The following is a 12639-nucleotide window of genomic DNA, read 5'->3' as shown; positions in this document are numbered from 1 at the left end:
TTTAGTTACATTTTTCATAATGATGCACATGCCTCATTACAAGTTTTTTTTTGTATATTTAATAAAGCTCTCTCAACTGTATAGTTAGAGAAGTTAATGTTGAAGGCGTGAATTCTCACATCAGTTGTTTGATCATCTGACTGAAGCATTTACTCGGGTCTCTACCCTGACAGATCCAAAATAAATGTTCAGATACAGGTAGAGGAATATATTCCTACAATGTGTTCCGAAAGGTCAGGAGAAAGCGTGCTGTACTAAGACCTTCCCAGACACAGTCTACACGGGGACCTTCCCAGACACAGTCTACACGAGGACCTTCCCAGACAGTCTACACGGGGACCTTCCCAGACACAGTCTACACGAGGACCTTCCCAGACAGTCTACACGGGGACCTTCCCAGACACAGTCTACACGAGGACCTTCCCAGACACAGTCTACACGAGGACCTTCCCAGACAGTCGCCATGTGGGAGTGGTTCAGTGACTGATGTGTGTGCATTACTCAGTCGGAGTAAACATCGTTGTGTGTGTCCAGTAACTGGATGAGTGACTGCGTAGACATCGTTGCCCTTAGTTACCCTTAAAGATACATAGCCCCTACAAAGGCCAATCAGTATATAAGTAGATTTACATATACGAACACTCTGAACGTTGGCTATGCAACTAGCCCGTCACTGGAATAGAAAAGAAAATGGATAGAAATGATCACCACAAACAAAAATACTTAAGGGAATTGTAATGTTAAACAACAGACCATTTACATTGGTATTGTACACGAACAATAGGGGAACTTTTGTCAAGCCGCCGTCTTTCTGTCTCCGCCGATATTACTAGAGATTGTGGTTATCGGGTTAAAAACTAAATTATTACTGAAAGGTATTAAGGCAGTGAAATGAATTAGAGAGTGAAGTGATGAAAGGAGATTCCATATAAATCTTCAAATGTAAATATGCCAACACAAAGGGCTGAAATGTAAAAAGTGGTAACCAATAGCTGAAGCTCAACCCCCGCAGTGACAGCCAGGTGAGTACACGCTCCAAGGCCACCTAAACAAACAGTTTTGTTTTTAGTACAAAACGTGAGACATAAGAAACGTTAACATTAAGGTTTTCTGCCCGAGAAGCTTTGAGTACTCACCTAGTTGTACTCACGGTGTTGAACTTTGGCTCTTTAGCCCTGACCTCTGATCTGAACCCCCCTCCCCGGGGCAGCTGACGTCTGACCTGACCTCTGACTTTGGCTCTCCGCCTAACTGTCAATCAACTGGTGTACAGAGATTCCTGAGCCTACTGAGCTCCATCATATCTACATTTAAAACTGTGTATTGAGTCCACCTCATCACTGCGTATTTGTGGATTTGCATGAACACCAATCTTATGTACTCTCAGAACCCAATGTACCTTCTTGTATATAAGTATACAGTAAATAATTATAATAAAAATAAGTAAAGTGTCGCTGCGTCAGTGGGGCGTCGACCGCGGGAGCTGGGCTGGGCCGTCCTCTGTCCCTGGAGGCCCCGGCGCCCACCCTCACTCTCTACATATTATTTTTAAAAAATCTGGCTTTCCTACTTATTGAAACAAGTCACGTAACACGATACTGTGAGATTCACTAATAAATTACACACCGAATATTTGTAAGAAGAAATTATTTAACGCTACCAAAATAAATTAAAGAAAAAGGGTTCACACATCATCAGAGAAAACGGAGCACTACACACCGTTACACAAGCACTAACTTATTCGTTTTAAATCAAATCAAATTAAATCAAATGTTTATTTAGGTAAGGTACATACATACAAGAGATTTTACAAAGAGTGGTGGATTGATAGATAGGGCTAGTACATACAATGCCTAAAGCCACTATTACGCAAAGCGTTTCGGGCATAAATTTGGGGCATTTTAGGGTGAGGTGATAAGATAAAATGTTTTTGGGTGAGATGACAGAACACAAATCAATGGGTAAAGATAATTTTACATAGTCAGAACATGAATCAATGGGTATATTGCGTATTTTCTCTTCTTGCTTCTGTGGCTCTTTGATTTGATTTGTGTATGCAATAAATATGCGAACAAGCTTAAATGGTCCCCAAGCCAATATGCAACTTGGATTCAACCACATTCCATAACGATTCGAACCCAGATATCCAGGAGCACTATGCAACTGTCGTACCCGGCTCCTTAACCACTCGACCAACCGTGACCATACAAGACATTAGTAGCCGAGGCTACCAATGGTTAAGGTACCGAGTACGGCAGTTGCATAGTGCTCTTGGATATCTGGGTTCGAATCCCAAGAGTTCTTACATTCTTGTACAGCCACCAGCACGCACAGAGTTTCGGGCAGGTCCTTAATCCTAATTTTCCCTAGAATATGACCCGCCAAATTGTTTAACAACCAGGTACCCATTCACTGCTGGGTGAACAGAGGCTACAGTTAATAAAACTTCTTATACTAAACAGATATAGGATAAGATTGGTACTCACCGTTTTATTTTTAATTTGTGAAAACACCTATAACGGATAAATGCAATTCATTGTAAAAACAAATTGTTAAATTGAAAATTATAGTGTTTTAACATGATAAATAAACAGGAGTTAAACCAGGAATAAGCGCAATAATTATGGTCTCCGGTGAGGGACAGAAAATCCATAATAAATATACTAATGATACTAACTAATAATTATCCTAAAATTGCCATCTGCTTCCCGACATTCTAGATACTTCCTTAAGGCTTCTGTGGCGGCCTTAATAATACTCCAGCCGCTGATAAGCCTTAACCCCAACACCACACCAATAATAATATTATTATTACACAATAATAATAATAATAATAATAATAATAATAATAATAATAATAATAATAATAATAATAATAATACTAATGTAATAATAATGATACACACAAATAAGTAATAATAATACCAAAATAGGAATACTGGCCTCTCTTGTTGTTTGTGGTGTTGCTGACGACGCCAGTAACAGCCGTGTTGATCATGAGGCCCAGCCTGGTGAGGCTGGACTGGCGGATCATGCCCCTGGCCACCATGCCTGACATCCACACCAGCTCCTCCCGTCGACCCCTCACACCACCGCCCTTCCCGCCGCCCACACCCACGCTACCTTCTTCCTTCTTCACCTGGCTCCTCTTGCCTGTCGGCCCTTCCTCTTGCCGCCTTCTCCCCCCTCCTTCCGCCTCTCTCTCTCTCCTATCTTCTTCCACTTTGTTAGGCTTCAGTTCACTGAATTACGACCAAAGTTTAGGAAAACTTCACATGCTTTAGCCTCATACGTAGCGCCTTCAAAGTGCGCTCAATTAACCCTCTTGTTTCTACCTTATACATACGGAGAAGTTCGCATTTTTTTCTTATGTCATCGCGGTATGTTTCTTGAGAGGGCATAAAACGTTTTCAGATTTGTGTAGCATAAATATACTTTCAGGTGACACAAGGTGGGACACTGGGGATAGGCGCCAGTGTTTCCCAACACAGCCTTTGTAGCTCGGCTCTTATTCTTGTACAGTTATTTATAATAATTGTCTTTCGACGGTATTCGTACACGTTCAAATGACATTACAATTATTTTTACGCTTTTTGTTTAACAATAATATTTCACTTTAGAAATATTGGTATTAATTTAATTTTTATACACATGATCAACTGAACCTGTCATATATCTTAGAATTTATATTAGTACTAATGGATATATAGAAGCTTTAGATGAAAACAATGACAACTAATATTAAATATAAGCGTATCTTTACTTATTATTAACGTGGGGCCCCGCTCTTACAAACTACTTTAGGTAGCCTGACAAAACCAATTAAAGAAAACGGAAACATAAGTTCATATCTTGGAGTAACTTCTGTATTAGGATTATATTAACTCTTGTTTCTATAATCTTTCCTTGGGGATAAACACACACAATTTAACTACAATTTTAATACAGAATACGATTTGCTTTCAAATACTTGGAAGGATTTCGAATCACAGACATAAATATAAGCTCTTTTTTTATCTTACTACTGTTGAATATATACACTATTTACCTACACATCCAGTGTCAACTTTGCTAATGTTTATATTTTCAGCTGTACCCATCCGTCTATATATGTTTACCTTTTAAACAAGACTTTTCCAAGCTACGATTTTGTATGTTATCTTTCTGGAATCCTTTATAATTACGGTTTATTTATGTATTTAAATTTATTTGAGTTATATTTAAAATATACCTCGTCTCGGGTAGAAGAAGCTCACTTAAATATTAAATAATATAAGACAATGTTCTTCCCAAACTTGTCTTGAGTGATAAAGTTGAGCAGATGTAAGAGGGCGACGCAGGAGTCAGCAAGACTCCAGGAATGTCTCGCCTGCTTCTCTCCACTGGAATGTGTATCTCAACGGTGACTGACAAAATGTGGAACTTTGTGGTAATTCGCCGATGGAAATTTAAATAACTGGTTGACGAAGGGAAGGAATGTGTCTCTTGAATTTACATAAAAACTGACGCCGGGAAGGGTTTAGTGTAGAGGGGCGGTCGCTGGGAGGGGTTTAGTGTAGAGGGGCGGTCGCTGGGAGGGGTTTAGTGTTGAGGGGCGGTCGCTGGGAGTGGTTTAGTGTAGAGGGGCGGTCGCTAGGAGTGGTTTAGTGTAGAGGGGCGGTCGCTGGGAGGGGTTTAGTGTAGAGGGGCGGTCGCTGGGTGGGGTTTAGTGTAGAGGGGCGGTCGCTGGGAGGGGTTTAGTGTAGAGGGGCGGTCGCTGGGTGGGGTTTAGTGTAGAGGGGCGGTCGCTGGGAGTGGTTTAGTGTAGAGGGGCGGTCGCTGGGAGGGGTTTAGTGTAGAGGGGCGGTCGCTGGGAGGGGTTTAGTGTAGAGGGGCGGTCGCTGGGTGGGGTTTAGTGTAGAGGGGCGGTCGCTGGGTGGGGTTTAGTGTAGAGGGGCGGTCGCTGGGAGGGGTTTAGTGTAGAGGGGCGGTCGCTGGGAGGGGTTTAGTGTAGAGGGGCGGTCGCTGGGAGGGGTTTAGTGTAGAGGGGCGGTCGCTGGGAGGGGTGGTCGCTGGGTGGGGTTTAGTGTAGAGGGGCGGTCGCTGGGAGGGGTTTAGTGTAGAGGGGCGGTCGCTGGGTGGGGTTTAGTGTAGAGGGGCGGTCGCTGGGTGGGGTTTAGTGTAGAGGGGCGGTCGCTGGGTGGGGTTTAGTGTAGAGGGGCGGTCGCTGAGTGGGGTTTAGTGTAGAGGGGCGGTCGCTGGGTGGGGTTTAGTGTAGAGGGGCGGTCGCTGGGTGGGGTTTAGTGTAGAGGGGCGGTCGCTGGGAGTGGTTTAGTGTAGAGGGGCGGTCGCTGGGTGGGGTTTAGTGTGGAGGTGGGTGGGGGGGTCAGAGAAGGTTACATCAGACGTATAGTCGTAGGTTAACAGTATGTTGTGTCTGTTGGTACACGATATAACGCCGTCCCAGAGCAAGCTGCCTGGTGATGGTGGTGTAGCTGTGATTACTGCGATGTGTTTACTCTATAATATATTGATTTTATATATTTATTATATATCTATGAAAATATGTTTAACTATAAGATATATAGATATATGCTATGTAAAATATTGCCTACAGGATATCATATATCAAATATAAGAACAGGTATAGCGAACATATATATATGTATATTTATTTATTTGCACAACACCTGAAAATATTGGTCTCTAATTTTTTACTTCAAAATATATAGGAGTCACAGCCAAGACCGTGAGCTATACTAGTGGGGAGTGAGCGTCACCTGAGGTCCGCAGTCACTCTGCGTGAAGGCTCAGGTGTCTACTGTGTAACACTTGATATTCCGGAACTCTACTCCAAGTACAACTATTAATCTAATCACTATCTAATCTTACTCAAGAACAGGTGGGAATAATCATAAGGGTGTTGGGTGTGGCGAGGTGTAGCCCTCGACGCGGGCACACATGGCCGCCTTACACACACTCTCCCTAATGCTTGACACCCAACACGCACTCTCCCCAGCACCTAGTGTGTCTACCCCCTCTCTCACTCTCTCACATGCCAGCTACACGTTCTAGCAAATCCATTTCCTGTCTTACGAGGTGTTGAATAATGATCTGGAAACAGTGTCCTCGCCACGACTGGCTAAACTGACTTTGGGTGTGGCAGACTGGTGGAGTGCGCTGAGTGACTGATCACTTGCAACTGGTGACGGGGCGACTCTTGTTCTAGATCTCCTTCCTCGCCACTATCCATGCTCGTGGGATGGGCTGTCCAGGCTCTCTCACAGTGCCTGGGAGTCTCCTTGCCCGACGAAAATGTCTCCACTCACTAGCCTCGCCTCATGGTAGCCTACACCAGCAATCTCACCACTGCAACTCATCCTTACTCTTCCGTGTTACGTAGGGCACTTCCCTCTTCGTATTTATGTGTATTAGCATTATTATTTTCTTGAGTGACAAACCCTCATCGAGAAATTTAATTTGTTGATTGTTACATGAACGGGACCACTGCAGGAGTCCCACTGGCCACAGAGGGAGTCCCACTGGCCACAGAGGGAGTCCCACTGGCCACTGAGTGAGTCCCACTGGCCACTGAGTGAGTCCTACTGGCCACTGAGTGAGTCCCACTGGCCACTGAGTGAGTCCCACTGGCCACTGAGTGAGTCCCACTGGCCACTGAGTGAGTCCCACTGGCCACAGAGGGAGTCCCACTGGCCACAGAGAGAGTCCCACTGGCCACAGAGGAAGTCCTACTGGCCACTAAGGGAGTCCCATCTACCACAGAGAGAGTCCTACCGATTACTAGGAGTCCTGATTCAGTGTTGTGTGTGGACACTCGAGGTCCAGCCCTTGTTAACAATGTTATACTGGGAGTGGCAGTGATGTTGTTGACGCTTTAAGACCAGAGAAGTGGGACCAGGATGACTGAGGGCCGAGCCGGGAGAGACCTATAGGCACACTTGAGGGATGGGGGAGGCGTGGCACTCAGTGGGATGCCCACCAGGTGTGTAGATGGGCAGGGAGTGTAGATGGGGTGACAGGTGGCTGATGGTGGGCGGTGGGGCAGCAAGACACCTTCTGGAAAGGGAAAAATAGAGGTGTTAGTGATGGATGAGAGAGAGAGCCTTGCACTACTCTGTTTCCCTCTACCTCATGACCCACCATCAGTCACCAATGACATTACTCCACTCACAGCTGAGTCCAGACACTTGATAATATACACTCGACTCTTGTACTCACACACTCAACACTGGTACTCACACTCGACATAACACACATACCAATATATCATGGCGCTGGAGTAAGAATTGTATGCTTGTATCTTGTGGATTCAACTACTGGCTAAGTGTGTAACCTGTTTGTGTTGACATACAATGTAAATAACACGTGAATGACCCACATTCACATATAAACATTTAAGGCGTAAAATAAATGAACGATGAGCGTAACACTTGACGGATGAGTCCCAAGCACACAGAATATGGAGCTGTGGATCCCCTTCAAGGAGGAGGAGTCTTAAGCCCCACACACTGTTCTACATCTCGATGACTGTCATTGCTATTATAGAGTTTCCGGAAAGAGTACAAAAAGTGGGATATGCAGATAATGTCATGATACAAGCCTCCGCCCTTATATAGATGAAGCAGTCCTTTCAACTTCTTGGTGGAATTGAACTGACTTGGCTTCATTTCATTAATAAGACAGAAGCGTACTCCCATCTCAAGAAGCGGGAAAACGAAGAACTGCAAATTAATGGTGAAGTTCTTGAATGGGTTGAGCATTATCGGTACCTTGGGAGTGACTGTCAGTTCTAGCAAGGGGCAACAAATAGAAACTTGATCAACTCACAGGCATAAGTAAAAGTTATCCCAGGACCCTGAGAGCCAGGTCTGGGAATGATCACCGAGCTTCTATTGTTGTACATAAAATGATAAGTACTTAAAACTGTACTTTAAAGACTGTACCGCAACAGTGTTATGCCCGTACTCATCAAACGACATGAAGGAACTGGAAAACATACAAAAGGAAGCCGTGACAATAATCTTGAAGTACAAAAATATCCCAGACAAGGAGTCTACGACAAGAGGTAAGTCTCTCTAGCAGTAAAAACATAATCAAGGAACCAAAAACTAAGATTTTTGTCAAGATTATCACAGACCCTCACTAAAGTGACATTGTCAAGAAAAAAACTGAAGTCTTCAGTAGTTATAGGAGGAAGAAGTGACAGCTCATAGTGGATAGATCGATCAGTATACTTTCTCAAACAGTTCCACCTGCTTGAGCAAGCATCGTACGACTGTAAAGATTTTACCTCCTTGGGAGGAAAAAAACATGCAAGATTTTAATATATAAGATGCCAATGAAGAAGTCAGCGTGTTACCCCAAGAAACGAGACATATCTAGAGGACATTAACAGAGAGAGAGTCAGGAAATGAATTAGATCAAATCTACACTGGAGGATGTGCTAGCCCTGCTAATGGCAGAACAGGAGCGGTGTACACTGCAATCAGAAATAATGCTGCCTTAACGAAAATTAAAAAGAAAACACGGATTGAAGAGCAAGTTTCCTCAACGCAAGCGGAGTTCACAGCCATTGTTATGGTGTTAATAAACCCAGAACGAAACACAAGGGAAGCAGTGATCTGCACTGACCCAAGACCATCACTGCCACAAGGGCAGCAGTGATCTGCACTGACCCAAGACCATCACTGCCACAAGGGAAGCAGTGTTCTGCACTGACCCAAGACCATCACTGCCACAAGGGAAGCAGTGATCTGCACTGACCCAAGACCATCACTGCCACAAGGGAAGCAGTGTTCTGCACTGACCCAAGACCATCACTGCCACAAGGGAAGCAGTGTTCTGCACTGACCCAAGACCATCACTGCCACAAGGGAAGCAGTGTTCTGCACTGACCCAAGACCATCACTGCCACAAGGGAAGCAGTGTTCTGCACTGACCCAAGACCATCACTGCAAAGCCTCAGGAAAAGTCAGTCAGAAAACAAAGGAAAGTAACAGAAGTGAAAGGAGCGGTGAGAGAGTAATGGAGCCAGGGACGGACGATCAAGTCCCTGGGGATTCCATCTCATATTGGAATCTTTGAACAGGAATGAGCACATGTGTTACCTACCAAAGGTGCCGAAGGAGACCATATTGAACATTTCATCTCCAAGACCATTTTAGAAATCAGGGGCGTCATGAGACAACATGACCGCCTCAAGGTAGTCCAGGACTGGAGGACAGAAGAGCAAGTCAGTCACTCTGTACGCTGGTACGATACCGTCGCAGCCCACAACCTCAGTCACTGTGGACGAAAAGTAGGTGACCACACTGGCAAGAATTAAGAATGGAAACAACAGCTGAGCAGCGAAGGAGCGCACGTGGAAGCCTGAGTGAAGGACATGGTCGGGACCTGACAGATTGTGCCCCTCTAAGTGACAGAATAAATATGTGTAGTATATTAAGTCCCACATTGTTTGACCCGTGAAGGCACATTTTGTCAAACATAGATATTGTCCTTAAAATGTGTCCTCAGTTTGTGGCCGCGAGATAACGTCAGTTGTGGGTTGTAAGATTTTAATTCCTGGCGCGTTATTTTTGAGTGGAATTCAGGGTGATTGCACTTATCTGGATTTTGCAATTACGACTCTTTATACAGGAAAATATGCAAATTAGTGAAAAAGCAATTTGTCATATTTTGCCCAAATTGACTTGCACTTTTCAAAATACGATGCCTATTGGAAATATGATTCTTGAGCGTTATTTTTTATTGGAATTCAGGGTGATTGCACATATATGGAGTTTTAAATTTCAACTTTTTATACCAAAAATATACAGATTAGTGAAAACGGCGATTGGTCATACTTTGCCCAAATTTACCTTAAATTTTCAAAATACGAGGCCTATGCCATCATTTTCTCATTATATATCGGTCACCTCTTCTCCTATTCCTCTACCTTCTTCTCTTCCTTTCCCTCCCTCTCCTTCTCTTCCGTCCTTTCCCCTTCTCTTGTCCTGTCCCTCCTTCTGGCCTGACTGACCCACAACTCCACACGTAAATATACCCGTGGCGTGTAGAAATCAGATGACGAGTTCTGAAGAATTTGCTGTTATTGATCTTCAGAGAGAGAGAGAGAAAGAGAGAGAGAGAGAGAGAGAAAGAGGGAGAGCGAGAGAGAGAGAGAGAGAGAGAGAGAGAGAGAGAGAGAGAGAGAGAGAGAGAGAGAGAGAGAGAGAGAGAGAGAGAGAGAGAGAGAGAGAGAGAGAGAGAGAGAGAGAGAGAGAGAGAGAGAGAGAGAGAGAGAGAGAGAGAGAGAGAGAGAGAGAGAGAGAGAGAGATTCAACTTGGTGATGTTTGAGATTTGTTTGTTTCCTTGAGTCTTGAAGACTGTGAGGGAGTGGCAATAGTGAGGGAGGGGTGAGGAGGGAGGGGAGAGGAGGGAGGGGAGAGGATGGGTGGGGAGAGGATGGGTGGGGAGGACGGAGGGGGAGAAGGTATGGAAAATAGGAAGGAGGGGTAGGGAGAGAGGAGGAAGGAAGGAAGGAGGGACGGTGAAGAGGGAGTGGAAAGGGGAAGGGATAGATTGGATGGGAAGAAGGGAGGGAGAGGAAGGTGGAGAGGAAGGGAGAGTAAGGAGGGAAAGAAGGGATGGGTAGGCAGGAGGAAGGACGGTAGTAAGTGAATGGAATGAGAGAGGGAGGAAGGGGTGGAAGAGGAAGGTGAGAGGAGGAGAAGGGAGGAATAAGAGATAGGGAAAGGAGGAAAGGGTGGCGGGAGAGGTGAAGATAGTAGCGAGGAGAGTAATGCGAGGTAAGAAATACAGTAGTTATGTAACTTGTGTGATCTTGTACAGTCTGTTATGACGATACTCTTATGATCTGGTACGAGACCCGCGCCTGACTCAGGTATGGCAGCTCTTGCCACCAGGCGAACACCTTACACCAGGTTAGGTTAGGATAGACCAGGTTAGGTTACACCAGGTTAGGTTAGACCAGGTTAGGTTAGGTTAGACCAGGTTGGGTTAGGTTAGACCAGGTTGGGTTAGATTAGACCAGGTTGGGTTAGGTTCGGTTAGGTTAGGTTAGACCAGGTTAGGTTAGGTTAGACCAGGTTGGCTTAGGCCAGGTTGGGTTAGGCCAGGTTAGGTTAGACCAGGTAAGGTAAGACCAGGTTAGGTTAGACCAGGTTAGGTTAGGCCAGGTTAGGTTAGACCAGGTTAGGTTAGACCAGGTTAGGTTAGACCAGGTTAGGTTAGGCCAGGTTAGGTTAGGTTAGGCCAGGTTAGGTTAGACCAGGTTAGGTTAGACCAGGTTAGGTTAGGTTAGACCAGGTTGGTCTCAAGTCGATTGTCGACTTGAGAATGGTCCAGGACGGACCAAAACGTCGTCGTCCCTTCACCTTCTAGTGTGTGGTCTGCTACGTCCTAGGAAACAGTTTGCATATTTTATAAAGATTTGCAGTAATGGACATTTTTAAAGTCTGTTGTTTTAAAACTGTTGTGTCACATGAAAGTTTCCATTTTGACAAGATGTGTGTAGTGTAAAAATGTAAATGTTTGCAGTATATAAGTTGTAATGCCACAGGAAAAGTTTGGGAAAGTTGTATGTATATAGTTAAAAAAAGTCTAATATTTATTATTTTAAAACTTGTAATATAGAGAAAATATAATAGAGTTTGGAAAACATGTATGTATATATATTTATACATTTTTAGCTTTATAGTCTACAAACTGTTGCAATATTAAGCAAACTAAAAGTTTGGTTTAGAAAAGTAATATTTGGGAGGTAACAAACTTCAAACAAATCTTAGATTTGTTTTAAGTTTGTAGTTGACTAGCTAGCAAGGGCGATATAGAAGAAATAACGTCGACTGAAAATCACAACATGCTGAAGGAGAGCATTGAGAAACTGAAGCAAATGAACGAAAACATTAAAGGGGAATTGCTGAAATAGAGGGAGTACAGAGAACATATACGGCACACATAGACGCGATAAAGCACGTAAATTATTGGGATCGTCTCAAAGCTCTCCAAATGTACTCTCTAGAAAGGAGACGAGAGAGATATCAAATAATATACACGTGGAAAATACTGGAGGGCCAGGTCCCAAATCTACACAGTAAAATAACAACGTACTGGAGTGAACGATATGAAAGAAAATGCAGAATAGAACCAGTGAAGAGCAGAGGTGCCATAGGCACAATCAGAGAACACTGTATAAACATCAGGGGTCCGCGGTTGTTGAACATCCTCCCAGCGAGCATAAGAAATATTGCCGGAACAACCGTAGACATCTTAAAGAGAAAACTAGATAGTTTTCTTCAAGAAGTGCCGGACCAACCGGGCTGTGGTGGATATATGGGTCTGCGGGCCGCTCCAAGCAACAGCCTGTTGGACCAAAGTCTCACAAGTCAAGCCTGGCCTCGGGCCGGGTTAGGGCCGGGGTTGGGGAGTAGAAGAACTCCCAGAACCCCATCAAGCAGGTATCAAGCAAGACCAAAGTGTTAGTTCGCAGGGAAAGTATTACATTGTCCAGAAAGTGTATGGACGGTACGTTAGGTTTACTGTTTAAAAACACAGGTCTAAGGCATTTGGCTGGAGTATGGGAAATGGATGTTAAGGCTCGGTAGAACAGAAGAAACAGAGGAATATAATCACAA

The 12639-nt window shown here is 44.3% G+C and overlaps 1 protein-coding gene and 1 long non-coding RNA gene across 2 annotated transcripts in view; both read right to left on the bottom strand.

The window, feature by feature from the left end:
- Nucleotides 1–3093, bottom strand: part of LOC123764984 (protein phosphatase 2 regulatory subunit tws) — a 65743-nt gene extending 62650 nt beyond the window's left edge. The window contains exon 1 of the mRNA XM_045753287.2: nucleotides 2944–3093. Within this exon, the coding sequence (XP_045609243.1) occupies nucleotides 2944–3058 (115 nt within the window). The 5' untranslated portion in view covers nucleotides 3059–3093. The remainder of the gene's footprint in view (nucleotides 1–2943) is intronic.
- Nucleotides 3094–5189: 2096 nt separating this feature from the next.
- The window catches only part of LOC138369775 (uncharacterized), a 63042-nt gene continuing 55592 nt past the window's right edge, over nucleotides 5190–12639 (bottom strand). Inside the window, exon 4 of the long non-coding RNA XR_011229945.1 lies at nucleotides 5190–7056. This is a non-coding gene — a long non-coding RNA (uncharacterized lncRNA). The remainder of the gene's footprint in view (nucleotides 7057–12639) is intronic.

The sequence above is a fragment of the Procambarus clarkii genome, chromosome 29, assembly GCF_040958095.1.
Source record: "Procambarus clarkii isolate CNS0578487 chromosome 29, FALCON_Pclarkii_2.0, whole genome shotgun sequence".
NCBI lineage: Eukaryota > Metazoa > Arthropoda > Malacostraca > Decapoda > Cambaridae > Procambarus > Procambarus clarkii.
Note: the sequence above shows the minus strand (reverse complement) of the source record. Positions and strands in the feature narration are given on the sequence as shown.